Source organism: Calonectris borealis, chromosome 17 (assembly GCF_964195595.1).
Source record: "Calonectris borealis chromosome 17, bCalBor7.hap1.2, whole genome shotgun sequence".
NCBI lineage: Eukaryota > Metazoa > Chordata > Aves > Procellariiformes > Procellariidae > Calonectris > Calonectris borealis.
This window is the reverse complement of record NC_134328.1, coordinates 14,877,551-14,901,281: the sequence shown is the minus strand read 5'-3', so window position 1 is coordinate 14,901,281 and position 23,731 is coordinate 14,877,551. Positions and strand designations below refer to the sequence as shown.

The 23,731-nt window shown below is 44.8% G+C and overlaps 2 protein-coding genes across 6 annotated transcripts in view; both read right to left on the bottom strand.

The window, feature by feature from the left end:
• COL9A3 (collagen type IX alpha 3 chain) overlaps positions 1 to 11,276 on the bottom strand; it is a 42,071-nt gene extending 30,795 nt beyond the window's left edge. Inside the window, exons 1-6 of one of the 4 annotated variants that reach the window (XM_075166700.1) lie at positions 9,897 to 11,276; positions 9,282 to 9,778; positions 7,937 to 8,005; positions 3,410 to 3,445; positions 2,728 to 2,799; positions 1,883 to 1,936 (exon numbers count right to left, since the gene is read on the bottom strand). In XM_075166700.1, coding sequence (XP_075022801.1) covers positions 1,883 to 1,936; positions 2,728 to 2,799; positions 3,410 to 3,445; positions 7,937 to 8,005; positions 9,282 to 9,347 — 297 coding nt within the window. In that variant the 5' untranslated portion in view covers positions 9,348 to 9,778; positions 9,897 to 11,276. Of the gene's footprint in view, positions 1 to 1,882; positions 1,937 to 2,727; positions 2,800 to 3,409; positions 3,446 to 7,936; positions 8,006 to 9,281 lie in introns of all 4 variants that reach the window. The other 3 variants (XM_075166698.1, XM_075166697.1, XM_075166702.1) reach the window with 3 other exon arrangements.
• Positions 11,277 to 13,523: 2,247 nt separating this feature from the next.
• On the bottom strand, positions 13,524 to 23,626 carry OGFR (opioid growth factor receptor). Of its 2 annotated transcripts, XM_075166703.1 has the most exons (9): positions 23,336 to 23,626; positions 21,262 to 21,315; positions 18,772 to 18,816; positions 17,992 to 18,054; positions 17,596 to 17,680; positions 17,140 to 17,218; positions 16,561 to 16,627; positions 16,125 to 16,273; positions 13,524 to 15,014 (listed from the first exon to the last, which is right to left on the bottom strand). In XM_075166703.1, the coding sequence occupies exons 1-9, from the start codon at positions 23,552 to 23,554 to the stop codon at positions 13,640 to 13,642; spliced, it is 2,136 nt and encodes a 711-aa protein (XP_075022804.1). In that variant the 5' UTR covers positions 23,555 to 23,626; the 3' UTR covers positions 13,524 to 13,639. The 2 variants fall into 2 exon arrangements, with proteins under 2 accessions (XP_075022804.1, XP_075022805.1); XM_075166704.1 differs by lacking the exon at positions 21,262 to 21,315 and having other exon boundaries at positions 23,336 to 23,625.
• Positions 23,627 to 23,731: the final 105 nt, after the last annotated feature.

Sequence of the window (23,731 nt, the reverse complement as noted above, 5' to 3'; positions counted from 1 at the left end):
TCTGTCCCTGGTCAGACATGAATCACTGTTGGCCTGATGAAGCGTGGCATATAGAGGAAAATAAATGTTTAGCAATAATGTATTACTAAAAACTGACTTCCATGAGCCCACTTCCAGATGCTAAACACCTTCGCTCTCAGACACCCCAGTTCAGAGAAACATGCTTGTTCAGGAGGAGTCATAGCGTTAAGCATGACTTCAAACCCACAACAGTAAGTAGGCACCTGCTTGTTTCAGTGATTCCTGGGAGACCGAAATATGTTCTTAAAGCTGGGCAAAAGAAAGAAAGTTGGGATAACAATGCTGCCCTTTTAGAGTGTTAGGGTTTTACAGTTTTTTTTCTTTTTCCAGGCTTTTATTAGACCAATTAAAACAATTTTCCAGATGGACCACTGACCTTGAAAAGCTCCCACAAATGACAACAGGTCCCAAGCTTGCCCCATGCTGACAGCTTGAGTTACGAGACACGGGAAAGCACGTCAAATCAGAGCATGTAGTTACGGTAACTGTGCTAAAACAGCGCCTGTGTGCTTCTACTAAACAGCTGAAGAGGAAGATCTTGTGCCCAGAAATTATCTGCTCCATTACCCTGCAAACTAGGAGCTTGTGTGCTGAAGTGGGCATGGGCAAATACTACCACCGAACATGGAACAGGGGCACAAAACTGCTCAGTCTTCTGTGTGTGGTCCTGAACTTTTCTATTTTAAAAAAAATCAGGGATCAGTTCCCAGAAGGTGCTGGACTCTTGCCACAGGCTGTCTGAGAGCGGTCAGGATTTTGCAGCCCTGGATCTCCGGGGAGAAAGATGGGCACAAGGAAAAGCAAAGGAGATGGTTTTCAGTGCAGTGCCAGTGGACGGAGGCTTGGAGCTGTGACCAAGATGCTTGGGTCCTGCCACTCAAACTTTGCCTTGCCCATGGGAAAGGAAGAAGAGTGTATCAAAGATACATGGCTCTATCACTCATCCCTTTAACTAAATGAGACAACTCACGGAGTTTTGAGCTTTGGGTAACTCCTTGGGGCAACAAATGGATTATTAAGATATATTGAACCTTTTTTAACCTCTGCACACTTGATGTGTGTTCAGCCCATCACTGTAGCCCCGAGTTCAGGAGACCAATAAACCAATTATAGATACCAATTATCTTCCCACAATGGGAGACAGGAAAATAGCCATGCTGGATAAAAATCTGTGCTGTATGGCTCATTCATGTTTAGTTCTTAATGTCATAAAGAGGCCTAAGTGCCTTTCCAGCCCCATTGTAGATGATCTGAAGGACATCTGTAACATCTCAGGCAGTCATTTCTCCATCCCTGTGGTGCCCCTTCGCAGAGCTGTGATATGCAGGAAGCAAGAAAAAACTCTCATTTCTTGCTACGCTGGCTGGGGGGGTCTATGCCAAAGCAACTAATAATGTCAACCGTACGGACAGCCCCAGAATTAACAAAAGGCAAAAATTTAAACAGTTAATACACAGTAGCAGTAATTATAAACATAACAGAGCTGCGTACTCAGACTGCAAATAAAGGCCAAAATAACTTCACTTTGATAAACTTCATAATTAAGTCTATCAACTGCTACAAGGAACTTTTTAGATACTCAAAATATCACCAGAGCCGTTCTGCACTGGTACTGCCACCACTGAGGCTATCCAAGCCCATTCAAAGCCATGTGAAGGAAAGATGGATCTCACGCCCTGCCTAATTAAAAGCCATCCGGGGCTTCAATTCAAGGGTCCAAGTATTCTGCAAGGGTTTACAGATAAATAAGCCATCATAATCAACACTCGAATGTCACCAATTTACAAAGGAACGAGAAATCATCAATACAATCAGTGACAATGTTCATTTAAAGGGACTTAGGATCTAATGTGGTACTCACACGGTCTCCTGGAGGCCCATTTGGGCCAGGTGGGCCATCGGTTCCTGTTAAACCCTGTTAAAAAAAAAAAGATAGGTAAGTGTGAAAACAGAGAAATACAAATAGCTATAGGAAGTCCCTGTCACTGTCACCAACACAAACCATCTGGATGCGAAGCTCTCAGGAAAGCCTAACCATTTTAATTTCTCTCTGTAATTAATCACAAAGGAAAGGACCAGAAGCAAATTATCAGGACTGTTCCCTGTGTGTTGTAAGTGTGGATGAACGCCAGCAAGTAGTCTCGTTACTGGTGTTTATCGAGTTGCAGCTTGGCTGTGGAAGCTGACTGAATGCTTCCTCTCACCTGATGCAGAAGGAAATATGCTGGCTAGAACCTTACCCACAGTCAGCTGCCATGGCAGTAAGCTGGTAAACTGGGAAAACCTGAGTCTGGGCAGGCACTTGTCCAACGCTGCAGGGCAAATCCCAGGCCAGCGACCCGCACGCCTCAGCTAATAAGCGCGACTAGGTTTCTGAATTGAGGTTCAATGCGTTTGCTCCAGAAATGTCAACGGATGCCTGTATTCCTGCAGACTTGCCCAGTGCACCTCTGAAGAACTGCAGTGTTTCATCGTAAGAGTGCCGTCCTATCAGTTATGCATCTTAAAATTGTTCTCATACTCCTTAATTCAATCAAGAGATGCTTTCAACTCTTAAAATTTCTCCTGATATGCAAGACATATACGTAGATCCAGGACCCACTTTGCTTTTCCAGTAGACACAGAGAAAGTTGATGAGACACTTTGGGAAAACACCCATGTCTATGTGAAATGTTTAAAAGATCTAAGAGATGACAAACTACTCACATCCACTCCAGGAAGGCCAGGCAATCCGGCTTCACCAGCTGCTCCAGGCTTCCCTGGTGCACCCTTTGGCCCCTAAATCAGATAAACAGGCAATTATTTTTAACATAACAACAAGAGAAACGTGGCGTGTGTTGATACCGGCTATAAGATGGAAGTTCATTTGTTGATGTGTTAATCTTACACCATGCAACATGGAAGAATTCCTGCAGAGAGATGAAACTCGCCATGAATACATATCCAAATCCTAAATTCATTTCAGTGCTTTGGCTCAGTTCCACATACAGTTACTCATCAGATGTTCCTAGCAGAGGGGTAGAAAGGGATGGGGTAAGTGGCCCAAAACAAAGAGCTGTGCCACCTGGTACAATTCTGAGCACCCCTTGGCAGACTGAGGAGCTGAAGCAGACTCAAACCAACGCCAAAAATAACCACGCATATGTGGCTTGATACCAGTTTTGTTATATTGGTGATGGGCGAGCTTTATTTCATGCATATCCTCCACTAGCAATGAAGCAGGAGAATGTGTTTGTTCCCAGGACAGTGCTGAGCATCTCCACTCCTGTGTTTCCCTTATGGAAATTCTGCTGCATGTCACGAGGAAAGCGAGTCAGTAAGTCTTAGCTCTTGCACTGTGTCCCTCTCAAAAGGATGAGCAAGTCAGCGTCAACCAGAAAATACTTACTGGTGGGCCTGGCAATCCAGGAGGGCCTGGCTCTCCCTAAATGAAAGGGAAAAGACATCAGTATTAATGCTGAACCTCTGTTGACTTCTTGCAACAACCGTGTCCCCAGCAGTCATAGCGCTCAGGTCTCCCTTCATGCCCCTCCAAGATTTACCAACCTCAAGTCTTACGAAGCTGATGCTCTAAATTCTGCTACCCTCTAAAGCAGGATGAACTCGGATAGCCTTTTCCACAGCTACAATAGCAGATTTGGCAAAACCCACATCCTCAGCCTCAGAGAGAACCAGTGCTTCTGAACGGTGCCCAGCACCGCCAACTTCTTCCCAATATACTTAGAAATGATTTGCACTTGGTCTTGTCTGCAAGTGGGGCAGAGAGGAAGCTGGATGGCTATCAAGGCTTTCAGACATCTTCCTGATGAAACAGAGGGATACAATAATAAGCTCCAGGTATCCAGGACACAGTATGAAACTGTGGTACTACCAGGAGTTGGGGACTATCAGAAAGTGAAGAATGAACAAACTGTCTACAATGATTTTCTTCATACGACTAAACTTTGACAGGAAAAGCAAATGAACAAAGCCCCCAGTTGATTTCCACCTAATCCAATCACACAATCTGGATTAAACCCAACTTTTATAAAATATTTCAAAAGCACTCATTTTTTCCTATCCTAATGGAAAGCAACTTTTAAGAACAGCATTAAAGGTGTTTGGGAGACAATATTTTAAAAGTCTTTGAATGAATCCTTCTAGCTCAGCCAGTCATTCAGGAGCTTGCGTGGACCCCAGACAACACGATATTTGTGTTTTATTGTTAGCCCCCCAAAGAGACAATCATCTGTGATTAGCAGGAGCTTGGCTGGAGCTTGGTTTCCCATCTCATCCCGCAGAGGACCACGCTGTGTCCCAGTTCCAGACGTCTGGATGGTACCCTCCCCTCCTGGCTTTAGGGTAAGTGCACTAAATACTGTGAAAGGCTCAGGTGCTGTGGGCGAGCAGAGGGGAAGGGGCGTGCTGATAGCCTGGAAGAAGAAAATCTGTATGGAAAAAGGGTGCTTATTAACACAGCAAGGCTAGAAATACCACCATCCCCAGCGTGGGCCTGATAATTAGGAGTTAGAAGGCAGTAAGCAAAGTTGTGGAATTTATAGCATGTTTCTATATTTACTGTGCCGGCAACTGTGAAGTCTGTGGGCAAATCTCTCAAGACTGGCTGCCTTGATTCGCTCAGGTGAGGATTTATGTACTGCATTGGTGACCGATCAACGCGCAGACCAGGGGGTCATTGAACAGAGGGATCTTTATGCTCTGTCTTGCTGAAGCAACTCCTTTGCTGTCCTTTGCCCACAGATTTTCCATAAATAGTTATCATTATCATAGGCAGGGAAGGTCCCCTGCCAAGGAAATGAAAGGAGCAGTTCTTTTGCAATGAATGGTTTGAAAAGGCAGCTAGAAATGGCAGTAGAGGTGGTTTATTCCCTCCTCCATCACTTGATGCCAGCCCCTTGCATTTTTTTTCTTGCCTGTGCGATGGCAATCCATACAGCAAGGTCACAGCATCAGCAAAGGCTGTTTGGGACCATCTTAAACCTTGATCCTGCCATCGTGGACCCCTGCGGGACTCTGCAGGAGCACCAGAACTTCAGGCAGCTGAATCAAAAGCCTAATCAGTGTTTATACCCTTAATGCCAGATCACTGGGAATTAGAGGCAAAGGCTGTCAGCAAAAGGAAATGCTCTCCTGGTGCTACAGGAGAGGGAAGGAAGTTTACTCTTTCTCACCCAGTCAAGCCAGGAGATAAAAAGTGGGGAGAAAAAAAAAGCGCTTGATTTTTGAAAAGTGACAATTGCTTATTAGCAATTTGGGGAATTACATCCCCAGAAATAATTCACAGGAACTTGTCGCTAATTCTTTCGATCATAACATGCTGTTTCTATTCTTGGGAGGGAGAGATTTTGCTTGTTACTGAGTATGAAACGTGAAGCGTGTTAAAGCCTATAATTATAAAATATTTCAGAGGGACTTAATGTTGCAGCTCCCACTGAAAGGCAGGAACGAAAGCAGGAGCTTCTAGAAACTGTGCTTATGGGGTTCATCCAAGGTTTGTTCGGAGATATCCTGAATAATTCAGCTGTATCTTATGCATTGCTCACGGCCAACGGCAAGGGACTGCGGAACACCTCGGCAGCACTCATCCAGCTCAGAGACCGTTCAGCGACTCCTCCCACACAGCATTCATCCAAAGCCATCTGTGAAGATGACCCAGTTGGAATAGCTTACAGAGTTCAGGAACCTTGCACAGATACGATCCAGAAAGTTCTGATTGTGCTTTAAAAAAAGTCTCATCACTAAAGAAAAGAAATAAAATAATGGTTTCATTCTTTGTGGTGGTGGAACTGACACTACCACTCGGGCTCCACACGATCCTCTCCATGCAGCACTATGAAAATGCAGGGCAGTACTGGATTTTATATTTTTGAAGGGTACTGCCAACAAAACAGTAGCCTTAAACTGGAAGGCTTCATGGCTGTACTCAACACTAGCCACAGCTCTGCGTCTCTTCTCCTATGCAATTCCCTAAAGGACTAAATGTCCCGTTGAATAGCAGAAACCATCCCGGAGCCTGTCCCTGAACAACTGGACCATCTCACACGAACGGGGCAGCTGACAACCTATATCCATAGGAGGGATGTAGATCAAGGCTGTTCAAATGAGAGACTATTCCTGCCTAGCCAAAACTCCAGACTCAAGCTGGGACTGCGAGACTTAGCACCTTAAATACTTGACTCAGCTGTTTCATTGATTAGGACTAAGTTCTTCATATTAATTAGATGTTGTTATTTAGTCCTGTCCCACAGGGAGCCTTCTGAAGCTTTTAGCAGGGGATAAAAGGGCACAGGTTCACGTGACCAGCAACTCCCCAGGCTCCTGTTTCCAAGAGAAATCAAAAGTGATGCTGGTGCTGTTCCAAAATTAAGGTGTAAAACATCCTGTAGAGAGCAGGACTGAACGACACAATTACAGGGATTTGTTTCTTTCCAATGGCCTATACGCAGAAATTGGTTACGACTTGGAGTCTGAAGGGCTTCATCCCTCCCAAATTCTTCTTTTTCGCTCCGTACAGAAAGACAGCCACCCTTTCCTGAGGCCCGCTGGCCACACGGACGTCCTGCTGCAGTGGCTCCACGGGCTCCCTGCTGCTAACGTGAACGCGCATCCTTTGCCCTCTTCCAGGGTGTCCCCTTAAGCCTTTTATCACATCATGAAAACCAGCGGAGAGAAGCTGTCGAGGCACCAGCTCTGAACTTCCCACGCTACAAAACCAGAGCGAGATTTTCGGAGCACCAGTCTCCATTAGTCGAAAGGACGCTTCAGAGGGACCAGCTGCAAAGCAATGAGGTTCCTCTCCAGACCAGCCTTGCTCACAGAGCCACTCTGAAAGCTCACCACTGCACACAAAAAAGCTCCTTGTTCACCATATACCAGGGAACTCATATATCTTTTTTAACCTCCTTATCCGAAAGAAAGGGACCCGCATGGAATGAATAGATTTTTTCAAGGTTGCTTAAAGGCCCAATTCCAATAAACTTCTTTCAGACAAGCTTTAAAAAACCCTGTCCTATTCCATAAGCAGCGTAGAGAGACAAGCGCTACTCAAACTGAATATCGAAGCAGGAATCCGGCCTTTTGCATTTGATGTGGTCTTGTTGAAGGTCCATCTGATGCTCTTTTTATCCACTGCCAACTACAGGACACAATTCAATCCTTACCCAACAGATGTAAAGTTTTTCATTTCTGTGGAACTTCAATTAAAAGTAACAGGACAAGTTTTTCTCCTCCGTAAGTCCTGCAGTAGTTTTCTACCTCTGCAGGAGGTGTACGTGTAAGGAACTGCCTGCTGAAATAAAGGCTGCCCGTTTCATTTGCCTTTTGTGCCACTAAAGGCAACTCACGAGCCAGATTCTGTCGTCTCACATGCCAATCTCAGTTAGGGAGAGCCATACTGACAATGTTGAAATAAAACCAATGTGAGTAAGAGCAGTGTCCAGCGCTGCATATTTGAGTTTCTTGGGGCCTCTCTAGAAACATGGATTCTCTAAATTGTCACATAAACCCCTCTCTGAACTACAGAGCACGCAGTGACTCCGGCACACATCGTACCCATGCACTCAACTGTATTACGTTCCCCCTCCTCCCTAGGCACCAAAAGAGAAATACGCAGCTTTGGAAGCGGGTGATGAACCCCTCTGCATACCCTAGCTCTGCCCAGAACTCTCTCCTGAGACGAGGGATTGATCCTGCAAAGACCCTGAGGCCACTCAGCACCTCGGCTTGCCGTTCTGACTCTTGCAGAACGAGGTCTTTTGCGAGTAGGCTGGTTCTCCAGGTCCATCCACCTCTGAAGGATGGCCCAAAGGCTGGGGCTCTGGAGAACAAGAGCAGCTTCTCTGCTCCGTTGGCTCTGCCTCTGCTCCCCCCCTCGCCCTCGCCCTGCCGAGCCTGCCCTCTGCCGTACGTCACTCACATCTATGCCGTCCTTGCCAGATGGTCCCGGGGGTCCTTGTGGTCCAGGAGGGCCTTGTGGTCCTACTCTCTGGAAGGATTGGGGGAAAGAGAGAGAGAAGAGTTTATTTTTGCATCAGAAGAAACGTATGGGCTGAATCAGAAAGCAAGGGCCAAGTCCTACAGCTTAACCCTCCCTCTGCACTAACCCCCCATCCCTCAGGGCCCCCCGCCATCCCGGGTGGACTCAGAGGAGCTCAGGACCAGTGCAAAGCTCTTTGGAAAACCCTTTTGACTGAGCACATCCTCGGGGCTCCCAGCTCGTTTAACTGGTGGCTTATGCTGGGAGTCAAAGAGCTGGTCGCTGGGAGTAAATGGGTTTGGTTGTGTAGGAAATGGTTCTCGCTCCCTACAGGCACGTTTCGTTTTGGGCAAAGGAGGAAATGCAAAGCCCACGGAAAATAGGCACCAAGTGCTTGGCATTAAAAATTAATTTATGGTCCCAGCCTGATGGGGTGATGGAAGAGTCAGGCGGACACTGCTGAAGACAGAAGGAGAAAGGGAAAGTCTCCTCTCTGAGCAGGATGCCATTTGAAAATCTGGGATTTTGGAGGAGGTATGAGGTGGGGGAAGGAAAGAAAGGTCCAATAAATGACTTCTGTATGGAGCGGGCTCCAGAGAGCAACTTGCTGTAGCTTCAGCAAACAAAGGTTTCATTGTAGAAGCAGCTCTGCTCGCAGCAGATGAGGGCAGCTCTGAATTCCCAAGCCAGACTGCAAAAATTCCTCACTAACACAATGAAAACCCTCACTGAGGAGTTACTTCCCCAGGCAATAAGATTAACAACATACAGGGAAGTTTAATATAGCTTCACGTCTGAGGAGAACAAGGGTTAAATATGCTATTTTATAAGTGTAAAATTTGCAAATTGATTGAGGGAAGGAATAAGAAATTCTGATTCAGATGAAGACCCAGATCAGGAGATCAGTCTCACTGGCAACCTATTACTTCACTGTAAAAGCAAACTGCTCCTCTTACACCAACAGGTCTCCCCTTTCCCAAGGCTCGCTCTCTCGTAACTGCAGCCCTGAATGGGGAGACAATACTTTCACGGAAAGTGTAAAGCAGCGGTTTCTACCCGTGATGATACGATCCAAGCGCCTACCTACGCGGGTACGGAGCCAGGTGCGTTTGCCAGGCACTCTCTGTATAACAGCACAAGCAACGCACACGTTTTCAATAAACTGTAGACTCCAATAACCCGCCTATTGCCCCGTTTCATCCTGCAGGTATAACATACACTGATCACCATCTTTTTCCCTTACGGACTTTTTTCTTAGGCATAAGACATAAATGAGGCTTCTTACCTGAGCCGATGTTGTGGCCAACAGCTGACATAGGAAGAGAAGCCCAAGAGCGGAGAATCCAGCCATGGTGCCCAGGCTCTGCCTCTCTCCTCCCTCCTGGGCAGCTAAGCTGTTTCTTCTCCAGGGTCCAGCAGATCCCTCCTCCTCCTCCTGGGTCTCAGCTTACAAAGGAGAGACTCCTGGCCTCCAGATAAACCTGCGGCTCCAGCTGGAGGGGCAGAGCTCAGGAGCACAGGCAAGAGGGGCCGAGCTGGGAGGAGAGAGGTTTCGGAAGGAGGTGGGATGAGGAGGGGGAGCAGCAGGCGGTCAGGAAGAGAAGCTCTCATTCATGCCCCGCTGGGCAGCCCCAGCCTTGAGCAAACAGGGAGGGAGCCCAAGGAAGGGCCGGACTTGCAGACACACCGCAGGAGCAAAATTCGGCTGCTCCAGCTGGAGATACAAAGATGTTCCTTAGGTCTCACCCGGGCCGTTTCTCAAAGCCCATCACCACCTCAGTGCTGGACAGATAAAAAGCAATACAGGAGAATTATTCAGTGCCTGAGGCTACCTAACTTCACTAGAGAAATTAATATACCTGTAACGAGTGCAAGATGCACTACAGAGAAACGCACTTACTGCTTTGTGAGATGGTTTATTAGCTCTGGAGGTTCACATCTGTGTGGGTTTTTTTTCTTTTCTCAGGGAGATCTAAAGAATGCCAGCTGATTTCTTGAGAAAGTGATGAGTCCTGACCAGAGAACAGATGATCACAGACAGATACGAGGAGGAAGAAAAAAGGAGAAACATTCTCCGAGCCACAAAAAAAATAAGGAAGAATTGCCTTTGAAATATTTGCAAGGAAGGAACAGGATTGACAGTTCCCAGCTAGGTGATCCCAAATGGCAATACATTCACAAAGACACAGCTCCTGCAAATAGCTTCATGCGTCCCTTTATCGATTACAGACAATTTCATCCAAAGCAGGGCTCGGAAGAGGAGAGGAACAGCAGCAAGATTCATCAGCACTGAAATGACACGGCTGATTTGGTTAGCAAGAGGAGAGCAGAAGTGGAAAAGCAAAGCTTAAAAAATGAAATACCAGGTTTCAGTTTGGCATCCTTTCGCCAGGAGGTTTGTATGAGCACGCAGTGTGTGCCTGCCCAGCTCCCCAGCAGCCAATATTCCACCAACCTTGACAGAGGGACAAAGGGCTCAAAGATTTACTAAGTTCCTACAAGATTTTGTGGGACAGGCAGCTGGGGCCAGAAAGAGAGTGTGTGTCTGTACGTCTTCGGATGGCTTCAAAGTAAATTGAATGCTTTATTAGGCACCACAATCCCCGCAGAGGGAGAGCAGCGCAGTCGCACGAACTGCCTCGCACAGAGCTCGTACCTCCCCCTTCGCACTCAGGCCAACTGATGGCAAGAGGGAAGGCAAAGCAGATCCAAACTCCTCGGCCGCACGTTGCTCATGGCAAGCCAGGGACTGGAGGCTGCTGCAAGCAGAGCCTGCTTATGACCAGCAAGGGAAGAGCCCTGGGAGTGTTCACCTTCAAGCCCACCCCACAGAACAAGAGAGGACCAGTCCTCCTCTCCTTCCACGTCCCCAGGCAGAGGGAGCACAGCTGAAGGGACACAGCGACTTACAGAAATCATTACCACCAGAGACCCCTGTGCTTGTGTCCTGAAGGAAAAGGCCCACGAGACTAAAGCCCCCCTATGCAGGCTGGCCAGCTGCCCTCCCGCCTGCTAGCCCCAAGAGCTGCTCGAAAGCAAAGTCCCTGTTTGCTCTACAGAGCATGACAACACACACCTGGGAGGACGGCAGCACAAAGCCAAGACGGGGCAACGTGAAACATGTCAAAGCACATCATGAAACAAGAAGCATGTGGGGGGTGTCCTCTCCCCACGAACATTCACTGGCCACACTTTACGGCAGTGGAGGAAGACTGAGCATCATCTCCACATGGAAGAAGCAGCAGGTTTCTCTCATGGTGAGCCCACCAGACCTTTGCTTGGGAACGCTGGACAACCCTATGCACCCACTCGTCGGAGGTGCCCAAGCAACACCAGATGGCTAGAGGGCATGGTGGTGGTGGGGCAGATATATGGTCATGTCCTGCCCTCAGAGATGAAAAAAACGTAAGTGGAAACTGGTATGCATTGAAGTCATGCTTTAATAGGTAACATTAATGTTACAGACTGTGATACAGCTCCGAGTGCTGGAAAACATCCTGTGAACTCACTGCAAACACCTACAGCCAAAACTCTAAACCTGATCATGATAGGGAACGGTTTGGTTTGAGCACTCCAGACCAGGGCTCACAGTGAAATCCCATTAAACACAAAACCAAACCACACATCACCGTAACAAGATATATGATCTATGCCCCAACTGAGCACATATTCACAAAGAAAACTTCATTAAATAAGAAAATTACTGTAAATCTGTACAAAAGCCACGATTAACAATCTCTTATGAATCTTTTACGAAAGAATTTTCACTCAACATCTTCAAGTATTTGTATCTGTAGTTAAGTGGATTCTTATTGGCTATTTAACTCCATTTGTTCATAAGAAAAAAAAAAAAGGTAGTATTTTAAAAACATTAAAGCCTTTTTCCAGCACATGTGTGACCATGAACATCAGATGTTAAGCTTGCAGACTTTTATTTCCACACACACGTATGTGGCATGCTGGATCAGGACCTACAGTCTGGGAAGGCAAGTCACCGATCAAATTCCTTGAAAGATGAAGCTTCTTAAGAGCTGTAGCAGAGAGAGGAAAAACATTAACATTGCACAGGCTACTGCATCTGCCCTCTGGCAAGGCGGGCAAGCCTCTAGCCATCTCCTACACAAAACAAACAGCACCTAAAAACCCCAAAACTAAAACAAACAATCTGAGCAAACAGCAAGTCCAGACCTTCTGGCTGTTGGAAACGGTTTCCTCCGCTTCATGAAAGAGATCCTCTGTTGTAAATCTCTAGAAGCAAAAGTACTAAATTGTTTAACGCTCCTTCAGACTCGGTTGAATACTGCGTAAGTCAGGCAGAATAGCTAACAGGGAGGTCAGCAACATTGAGGCAGGCAAAGAGCTGGCAAGGTCTGAAAGTAAATTCTTGAGGGCTGTAAATAAATGAACCAGACAAGCATACCCCCTCCAATTAAAGTTTCAATTAACTGCCCCACAAAGCCCAGTGGTTTCCAGACATGTTGCACTCTAACATGCCCTCACTGTCTGACACGCTGATCATTAATGGTAAAACAATCCTGCCCTAACTAGGAAGTGGGTTAAATTTGACACATCTAACTTCATGCAAAGGGCCTGCAGAAAAGACAGCCCCACAGGCAACTGCAAATTAACAGCAGAGTCTGAAAAGATGCAATGACAAATGTTTGTTCTATTTTGGCAATTGAGGAAGGAAGGCCTCTGAACCAGTAGTGGACATAAATATCTGTGGAAGACTATCAAGGGTCTGAAAGTGGTGGAAAAACATGGGGAAGAAGAGCTCTAGACAGCTTTGCATGAAGTCTGAAGCTTTTTCTCTCAGACACCAGTAGACAATTCATATTCTCAATTCTAACAAGCACTACAAAGCAACTTCTGTGGGGGATAAACAGAACAAATTAATCAGCGCTTTGCACCCTAGAGAACAAGTATCTGTACACAAAGGTTAATACTGGTCAGAGATCCGTTTTCACTACACATTTTATCCCAGTCTAAAGTCAAACCTACTTTCTTTATAGGAGGAGAGGCAACTACACTCTTACATGATGTGAAATGCATATACTCATCTCTTTCAGGCAAACGCCACAAAAATAATGACTTATGCCCTAGGAAGCAGACACACGGCATCTTTGCCAGGAATAAATCTCCTGGGAAGGTACAGCCTTTCAAAATAACAAATAGAAGTTACATGGTAATAGAAAGGCCTGGCAAATTAGGTCATGCTGTCTTACATTAAAAATCATGTACTTAATAAATACTTGACTAGTTCAAACAAGGAAACAGATTACTTTTCCTCTTCTCTTTAAGAAAGGACATACCAGAACCAAAGCAAAGTGCAAAAATCCCTGTTACTCCAAGATAGTCCTGAACATCAGATAAAAAAAAAAACCAAGAACAGGACACAGCCTGTCCGTGAAGATGACTAAATTAGAGTTTTCCTCTTTAGGGTAACCAAGGGCTGGATCTCAGTGAAGTTACTACAGATGATTAAAAAAGTGTGGAAGGGTGAAAGTCAGACAGGGGCTAGCCTGGATCAGCCCAAAGGAAGTTTATTCTTCTGTGTACTTCTGCTGTCCAAATCACTAAAGCTGGCTCCTAGCAGTTAGGGCAGTGTCATCTTCGCCTGCTCGAGTGCTTGCCGTGCTGGTCTCACTCTGCTGCTACCTGCTCTTCATCAGGTTCTGCTGCATGCTCAGGGCTTTCAGGTTTTTGTGTCGCAATCTCAGCACTGTGTTCTTCAGGACAAGTGGATGCTATGCTCTGCTCAAGACTCTCTGGAATTTGTTTCTTGCCTGTGACTTCTGCTTGCCCTTTTTCACTTGCATTTTCTGCCTTTTTATGCTGTTCTACCCCATCTACCTCGCTTTTCCCTCCCAGGAGTGTACTGTTGCAGTGGTGCTGATCACTCCTTGCTGTGACTTGATCTCCACTCGATTCCAAGCCATCACTTATTGGAGAAGTCCAGCCAGTCTCGGGGAGCCTGGAACTACCCGGGGGTCTCACAGCCCCACCATTTGCATCACCACCACCCTTCTCACTTGTCGCTTCCACAGTTGCATTTTTCTCACTGGCATTTTCTTTTTCAGCCTCAGTGTTTGCAACAGATGGACTTAACTTGGCACTAGAGGCAGAGGGCCCCATGTTCAGGTTTATGGCCAAGTTGAATGTTTTGCTTCTCGATGTTCTTTTATCAACTTTCCTCCGTTTTACAGCTGCATCAGCAGTCTCTGGCACTGTGGAGTCTTTGGTGCTTGCATCGTCTTCTTTCAGTGCTTCCTGGTCCTCTTCTGCTTCTAAGAGTGGAACTGAGGAGGGGATTTCTGCATCAATTGCACATTCTCCCAGATTACGGGAAATGTTTTCAATATCTGTAGGGCTTTTCAACAGTGCACTCTTTTTAGTGTCTGCCATATTTGCATCCAGTTTTCTCTTCTTGCTCTCCTTCGTGCAATCGTTCTCTGCCGTACCCTGCACTTCTTCAGTCTCACTGTTTAAATCCTTCTCCTCCTGCTGGATAAATGAAGCCTCTTTCTCCTCTTCACCATCCCCTCCCTTCAAAACGCACCCACTTAACTTCTCTTTTACATCTTCATCATTCCCTTTAGGCTGCGAGTCTATAGCATCTCCAGCTTTCTGTTCTTCCTCTAGAGACTGGCTCTGATCCTTTTCCACAGAATCATCACATTTTTTACCAGGAGTCTCCTGTTTATCTTCAGTCTTTTGGTGCAGCTGTGACTTGGCAGAGCGCACTCTGTACTTCAAGAGTTTGTCGTGCGGTCCCCATACAAAGCTGCCTCGAGGTTTGAAGTGTTGCCAAGCATAGTGGACTAGTTCTCTTCTCTTCCGCTTGCTTCTGATGGTGAACAGGAAGTAATCCAAGGCACTTCTCTTGACATTTGGTAACGTCTCCTGAACAAGAGTTTCTGTTAGGAAAAACTTGACCAAGTGCACTTGATAGTGTTCATATCCCATCTCCCCCAGGCACTTCAGGATGCGCGTAATCCGCAAATTGTTGTGGCTATACCTGAAATAAACAGATACGCAAAGTTGTTAAGTGAATCTTACAAGCTTGAAGTCACAACGCACCCCCAGGGTACCTGCAAAATGTTTCGTGCATTATTGACTGTGATCTATTAAAGACTTCTTGACAATGCACGTGGGAGTATAGGCGGTCTTACTTTTAAAGCACCTACTGCTGCTGTCTGCCTTTAGCAGTACCTTCCTAGCCCTTCTTGGGCTGCTTGGATTCATCATCTCAACTGCTTGGAAAGGTTCTGCAACACCCACCAGTAGATAACAGCCACCGTATTGGGTCAGACACACAAGTCACGCTGCCCAATATCCTGTCCCTGCAGGGTAAGCCTGTAGGAAACTGTAAGAATACAGGCATGTAAGGATGCTGCCAGAAATTCATGAATTCATGACTTGGGGAATTAAGCTAGGCATAGCTTTTTTTTTTTAAAAAAATACTTGACAGTCAAGTTGCTTTTTCTTTTGTGAGTATGCCCAGTCCTTTAGTCCTTTTAGAGCCTTTGTTGGTATCGTTAGGGGTACTAGAATATGAAGGGTCATTACTACCTCTATGGCAAGACCTGCAATAATATAAAAACATTACCATCAATTCACTGAGCACTTTTCAACCAAGGATTCAAAGCATTTTATACATGTTAAGACAGCTTTATAAACAATCAGGGAAGCATATGGAAACAATCCTCTTTTGTAGATTAACAATACTACAAAGGCAATTTGGCTTCCTGTGAAAATGTTTCAGTGATTCCTCCTTAAAATATGGATTTAAACACAAGCTCTGCTAGAGCGAATATTAACGTCTCCAAGTCTGTATTTTGTACTTCAGGAGACCAACATGAAGAATGCCTGCTGTTATCGGCTGCACCAGATCAAAAGAAAACCAGTCTCAGCTGGTTTACTTATTATACTTGTCACTTATTAAAGTGACAGAGAGTGTGATGACCTACAGTCAGGCTGAGCCAAGTTAAAACTACTTTAGCTAGCTAACTTTTTTATCAACAAAAGCCTCCATTCCTCAAGGGCTGAGGATTTTCTTGACTTTTTTTTTCTTCTCAAAGAAGTGCCTGGCTGTAGAAAATGACCATCAGTATAAACAGAGACTCACCGGTTCAAGTTTTGAAATCGTTCAGCCCAATTCTCTGCTCTTTTAAGTTCTCCAGTTTCCTCATTGATCAGAACGATTCCATAAAATCTCAGCATGAGCTGATAAGCACGTATAAACCTTTGCATAACTTCCTTGGACTTCTTAAAGGCCTGAAAACAAGACAGACCAATGAATACAAGGTGCAACTCCCTAATTACCTGAATTATAAACAAGGCTTGATTATATCACTAAGCATTTCATTTGCTGGTGTAGCTACTGGCAGACACAAGACAGACAAATGCTTAAGAGTGCTTGAGTGAGCTCCATTCACACCAGGGCCCCAAGGAAGAAATGTAAAAAAAACTAGACTTCAAATGTAACGCATGTAGGGAAAATCCTAACATCCTTCAGATCTTTTTAAAAAAAAAAAAAAAAAAAAGACAAAAGCTTTCAATACCTGGATTTCTTGACATGTGAGTGGTTTGGCACGCCAGTTCATTCCATGTTCACGTAAAGGGAATAGCCTGAAGGGAAAGAAATTTTCAGCCCAGATGAGCAAAGATGACATCCAACCCAGGGAACCCACTTTGTTAAAACTAAGAAAGATTCTAAAAATTGTGGTATCACAGGCACCTCTTGGAGGCCTCACATCCTTATGGACACAGTAGTAGTTTACTACATAATCCCTCCCATAAAAGCATTGTCTACACCAATGATAACAACATACTTTGCTTATCTGGATCTCTAATACTTTTGTTCTGCTGATACTTTGTTGCCCTAATACTTTGTTCTGCAGTATGCTGTAAGACCAAGCACGACTGAGATCTTTTGCCACAGCTGCACTGGAAACTTGTGTCTTCAGGATTTCCGCTGCATTGTTTCCAGAAAACATAACTCAATAAAAATAAAGTGGACACAGGTTTCACTCAAGAGTAATTCCGGACCTTTTGGGAAGCTGATTTCCGGAACACAGATACAACTGACTCTTAAATGAGGCACAACTAAAGAGAGGCACATATTCATGCAGAGAGTTTACCACTGTATGTAAGAATGGTTTTCTTCCAGAACTTCATAATTGTCCCACCAAGATTCAAGCAGAGTTTCAATATGCAAACCTGGAAAGAAAAGGAAAAAGTCAGGCAAGAAGAAACCAAATGAAAATTAAAGTTAGCCAGTCACCCAAGGTGGCTCATTATCCAGAGCCAGGTGTTCGCATTAGCTTCTCTAACTAGAAAACCATCCTGGCAAGCCAGAAAAAAACCCTTAGTCTTCTACCACCAAACAGAAAATTAAGGAACACACAGCAGGAACAAGGACATTTTAAAATGGAAATTCTTGGTGGGTTTTTTTTGTGTTTTGGTTTGGTGGTGAGTTTTGTTTGTTTGTTTTGGTTTTTTTTTAATAATTGTCCCAGGTGGATCAAGCTACTCTTTCACCAATTCAACCAGTTGCAGCAGAGTTGCATCAAACAGTCATCACACAAGGTACTTACCCTGGGGCAAAAAACAAATCTCATTTTTATAAAAGCTTAAGTTCCACATCTCTTCTTCCTCCTCATTTTCTGATTCTATCAAACCCTGGAGATGAGAACAAGAAATCAACAAGCAGCAGTCTTTTAAAAGGCAGTATTCGCTTCAACACTTCTCCTTGCTTTCCCTCACATTTCCTAAACATTTCAAGCTAAATCCTTGAAATGTGTTTTGGGAAATAACAGCTTGTTTCCGATGCACACACATGCACATCATCCCTTCCCCCTCACAAATGAATCCTTTAAAGGTTCTGTCAATGTAAAGACAAAAGGGTGCCCTCAAATCCAGAAAGTGTTCCTAAACTTAGCGTGCGATGAGGAAGAGCCGTAAGAGCATGTGCATCATCGTTTAGTCCATACCGGGTAACGATGTCTGTATCTCTGCAAGTCTTTTGCTGCATTCCAGTTGCGCCTGCCTGAGAACTAGAGAGAAGAGACAGATCAGAGATCCAGAATAAAGTTGTCTTCCGCAAAAACAAAATCCACTAACTGAATTCAGCATCTCTCACACGTTCCCCTGCCTGTCGCTCTCCTGTGCTCTCCGCTCTGCACTCCCAGCACCCCCAAAAACAGCCAGTTTGTTACTGAAGTTGTTTCTCTGCGTTCCTGAAGACAACTTTGGACTAAGAGAAGTTCACACCATCTTCTTTAACCAAAACATTTCTTTTTCCTTCTAGTCTTATTAACCAAGGTCTTCATGTTTTATGCATATCTTTTATCCCAGCTGGGTTTTCCTACAGAAATGGTCAGAACTAGCTGGAAATCCTGAATCTTCCTTAACTCAAAGGTTTTAAAACAAGACAAACTAAGTCCTGCCTGCCTGTATGTGTCTCTCTCTGAATCACTATATGCCCTAGTCAAGACAGAGATCAGACTTTAAAATTGTAGACTTTAAGATGCAGAAATACCCTGAAATTCAAGATTCTTATTCCTTGTAGACATTATTGAAATAAAGTTTTCTTCATCTTTGCTTTATGCTCAAAAGCAGCCTTGCTGATTTAGCATCATGCTGATCTAGACAGTGGGCAATAAGAGAGCCACATGGTCACATTAGATACTTATTTTATTAGACTTCCATTTCAATCATCACCTTCATTATTGCTCATCTCTTTAAGTAACCAAACTTTACATCAATCCTACCTGAAAATCCCTCCGAGACAGCGGTGACGAATTTGATCTTTGCTCCTACAAATAAAAGGCATTTAGTTGAAACATTCTGAAACCAAGCTTCACTAATAAAATAAAAAAAAAATGAAATGAGAATATCCACAGCAGTGACTCACATGATCCCAATTAGTTGCCAAGTGACAGATTTACCTAGTTACAGCTGAATTCACTTGATTTTATTCATAATTCAAATTGCTATAGAGAAAAACCTGTGGTGGCACGTCCACCTGACAATTAGGTGTCAGGTTCTTCTCGCTACACAGATGTGCTAGATTCGTTCCAAATGTAGCATTCACACAGAAATCACAAAGAACAGCTTCATTTCTTCCTCTGAACTTCATGGAAATAGAAGTTGCACGTATGACCTAATCTAAAATGCATTTTAACTGAATTATATACCTTTTTTTTTAATACAGTGGATTACTTCAATAAGAGGGTTTGTTACACTTCACAAGCAACACAGACAGGTTTAATCTTGCTGAGTGCTGAACCATCTTGTCCCAAACCATGAAAGCGCTTAAAAGCGTTCTGTCAAGGCAGAACCACCAAAACGAACAAGACTGCTTATGAATGAAAGGACCCACCCGATGCGAAGCACAGTGCAGACAGAGCATTCAATGCCAGCTCACAGACAGCGCAGGGTCTTTGTGAAACAGGGATAAGATGTGCAGATTCTTGCAAAATAAGCATTTTAAGAAACTTAGAAGAAAGACGCAGCAAATGCTCTTCCAAGTTAAAAAATAACTTCATTTGATACCTCCTAACCTCATTTGCCCAGAGAAAAATAAAAAACAAAACCACTTCCTATTGAACACGTATCACTGGTTCATTAATTATCAAGGCAGAAACTGGATTAGATTTTTTAACACCTCGTTGTAATGAAGTCATTCATTCAGCAGCCCTGTTGATTGTTAATACTTAAAATTTATGAAGCATGCACAGCATTTGGGAGATCAAAGCTTTATCCACAGAGGGAGGTCAACAATGCAGAAGTTTTTAAAATTACATTTTAAATACGCATTTACACGCTACGATTCCCCCATACTTTGGTGACAGGAATTAAATAAAGCTTAAATTGTTTTTTAAATGTAATAACTTGTGATAACCTAAAATAATGCCTGTCTACATTGTAACACATTTCTATTTTATACATGACAACACAGACCAAAATAGGTGGCAAAACTTCCCACAGCCACACGGCCCATACGGGATTAGAAATCCAAGCGCTGGTGTCCGTCCCTGGAATCTACCCAGACTGCGGAAATGCATACAACTATAAAAAGCTTTGCTACACAGCTAACATTTGGAAAAAAAAAAAAAAGTGGCTGCAAACACAAGACTAAGAAATATGTTCAGCCAGAACAGATCAATATTATTCTTTTGTTCAAGATGTAAGCAGAGATTGAGATTTAGCACTTGAAATTCATCGATGCTTTTGACTATAACTTTTGAACTCCAAGGATGAAATTCTGATGTGGAATTAATGAAAATTCTGTTCTCAGTTCCCGAAGAATCAATTTCCAGATATTCTTTATACTTAAGGTTCTAAAATAACAGCCTTTAACACAGCCAGGTGGGACAAGCTAACAGTAGACTGGCTCCAATTTTGAAAAAGACCTGGTTTGCTGAAGAGCAAGCGTAGATACAGAGACAGATGCAATGCAATGGTGCAAGGTGCTGTGAGGCTTGTCTAGAAAGCAGCTAGATCCTGGAGAAAGGCGTTCTGGAGCACACCGTTAGAGAGAACAAGATGGGGAAGCAAAGAGAGCAAAACTCAGCCCTCCCTTCAAGCAGGTGGTGTTCCTGGGTCTCTATAAACTTCTACTCAAGCCACACAGAAGTATAACCTTCCCCCCTTCCCTGTTAGAAAGTCAAACCTCCCTATTTTTCACAACCCTGATAAGCAATCTAAGTGGGTTTCTCCCTCCAAACCTGCAACGCATCAGTCAGAACATGCATCACTGTGCAAAGAGCGCGAGGACAGCAGGGAACAAAGCCAGCAGAGGGTAACACAAACAGTATTTGGCTGAAAACTGGAAACCAGCTGAAACCGAATGGGATAAAAGAACACGCGGATTGTGAACAAGACACAGGAATGAGAAAGATGACAGAATCCTAGATGAGTGATCAAAACCTTTTGTTGATGGAGAGTTAGAAGGCAGCAGAACTACAGGGCTTGTTATTAAAACACAACTCTGAGCAGAGCAACACGAGCCCCATGCGCTACAGCAGACTGTAAGAGGTAACCTTTTTAAAATAAGCACAAACCCCACGATTTTCAGTGCTTGCTCCTAGAAGCTAAAAGCACTGAAATGCAGAAGAGCTGAAAAGACACACCTGCAGGAATTTCAGACCGCGAATATGGAGTATGTGCAGAGACACAAGTGAGATGCAAAGATAAAAGTAGAATTTTAGGTTGGTTTTGAAAGTGCATAGTGAAAATAATAATAAAAAACCTCTAACCTCAGTATTGAATAAAAACATTAGCAGCTTCAGCCATAAAGTATACCATCTAGGCTGAGGGGAGAAGAATGAGAATTAGTGTAATATAAGCAGAAGTAGGAACTAGTTTTGGAAATGATTCATGCCTTTGGCAGGTTGTAAAGGCATAAACGGATAGCAGAAGATTTACTGTTTTTTTGTATTCATGCTCACTGTCCTTAAAAATTTTTCAGGCACTGTCAGACATCATTGAAGGAAGAACTCCTCTTTAAAGATGCAGAACAGTATTCCAGGGGCCGTAAGTCTCAGGGACAACATCCTCCCTTGTAAGGCAAAGTTCGAAAAGTCCACTCACTGGAGTGAAAAAATGGTCCTTGCTTTTACAGTTGTCACAATCCAGAAGTTGCTCTAAGGAAAAAAAAAATCTGAAGAACAAACACATTCAAAAAGAATAATCTGAATGTTCCAGAGGCATTAAAACTTGTGAACAAACCCAAAACTCCAGCAATGTACAAAAGAAAATTGACAGCATGCTCTCAAACAGTACAAATCACTTCAGAGGAAATCCCTGCCTCTTCCTTTAAGTATTACAACTATTCTCCCTAAAATGCCTGTGACCTTTCACAGATCTACATGCACAGCTAAGGCCTAACTGCATCCCCTGCAGTAAACTCCACGAAGACGCAGAGACGTGCATACGCATGTCCATCTGCTGTATTTAAACCTTGATTTTGTTCACAAAGTACAGTGTGTATTTTTGTAGGAAGTCATGAGTGTTTGGAATACTATGGTGCATGGAATTTTTTTTTTTTGAAGGGAGACTATTTTAATAACTTAATGCTTATAAAAAAATTTAAATTTTAATATTAAACTCCTTTAAAAGTATATTAATTAGAAAGCTTTATCTGCCTATTTATATTCTAAGAATATGGACGAGTCACTGAAATGAAACTCAAGTGAAGGATTAGTTTCCCTTTCCCCGAAAGGGGAGGAGCTAGGGTAAAGGGCTGTATTGTGTTTTGGCTGACCCAGGAAAGACTGAAAAAGAGAGACACAGTTTTGCATTTGCCACAGCAATGTCGTAGAAGAAATTACTGACGCTCAATGTCAAACTCAAAAACATTGATGCTAAAGACAGGAACCTCAGATAAGACTAACCAGTTCCTTTTATTTCAAATCTACGTTATTTTAAGGCACCGGAGACAAGCGTTCACATTTCACAGCACTACCTCATGCATTATAACTGCACACATACCTGCAGTTTTTAAAACATCAGCAGATGTTTTTGTTTTCAGAGTTGCTTTATAATATGCTAAAAAGTTACAGCTCACTTTTGAAAACGAGCAGATGTTATGTGATGGCTTTTTATTGATGGCATGAAAGAGTACAGAAGGCCACATACAAAGATGAGGATACCGACAAGAAAAAGCAAGGAGTTGTTGAGGAACGTCAACGTCATAATATCAAATCCAGTGGCCATCAGAACGTGGTGAACAGGCAGGTGCCATACAGAAGACAGAACTTGTATTTATGGGATGAAGTATCCAGATCACAGGGAACGGTGGGGAAACAAATATTAAAACCCAGCTCCTGGCAGTGTCATAAAACTTAAGGGGTCATAAAGTCACAGCACACCCCTGCCTTCAGAGCTCGTTTCTGAAGGGGCCGCAGGCCAGCTCTTCTCTTTGAAGACTGGCTTCAAGATGCGGACAAAATGATCGCTGCCAGGACAAAACCCCTTTGACTTCCCGTAAGCATTTTAAGCTGCTCCAGTTCCTGTTAATGAGGATACCAGGGAGAAGGCGCCTAACCACACCGACAGCACACAGAGCAGGCGGCCTGGGAAGACCCACGCGCGCACATCAGTCGCACACGGGAAAAGTGTGAGAGACGATCCCAAGGGCTACGGTAACTCTCACGGTACCGTGCTAGCTGTTCAATACCTAAGGGGCTGCCTTTGCCAACGGAGAAAAACTGCAGCGAGCGACACGCGGAGCAGGAGCCGGGGGCGGCCGCGGAGCCCGAGGCAGGCGGGGCCAGGGGCTTCCCCACCCCGCTCCCGCCCCGGGGGACCCCCGCGCCCCCCGGCACCCACCTGGGCCTGCCGGGAGCCCCGCGCCCAGCTCGGCACCGGCTGCTCCGCCGCATCCTCCGGCTCCTCCCCGGCTGCCGCCTCCGCTCCCTCCGGCTCGCCTTCGTCGCCGCCATCCTCATCCTCGTCCTCGTCCTCCTCCCAGGTGGAGTCGTACCTCCAGAAGCACGCCTCGTCCTCCGCCTCGTCCTCCTCCGCCCTGAAGCCGAGCCAGGCCGCCATGGAGCGCGGCGGGCAGGGAAAGGGAAAGCGAAAGGGGCGGCGGGGCCCCCGCCCCGCACAAAGCCCGCGCACGTGGGGGGGACGGGGGAAGGAAACGCGGGCGCGCCCCGCCCCCTTCCTGCGGCGCCGCCCCCCATTGGCCGTCGGCCGCCTCGCCGCGCGGTCCCTGCGCCCGCC

Coding starts and splice junctions, on each gene's coding strand:
- OGFR (XM_075166703.1), bottom strand. CDS start 23,554: ATGGCGGCCTGGCTCGGCTTCAGGGCGGAGGAGGACGAGGCGGAGGAC. Junction 17,681..17,991: donor GATACAGACATCGTTACCCG/GTATGGACTAAA, acceptor TCTCATCTCCAG/GGTTTGATAGAATCAGAAAA. Junction 16,274..16,560: donor TCACATGTCAAGAAATCCAG/GTATTGAAAGCT, acceptor TCTTGTTTTCAG/GCCTTTAAGAAGTCCAAGGA.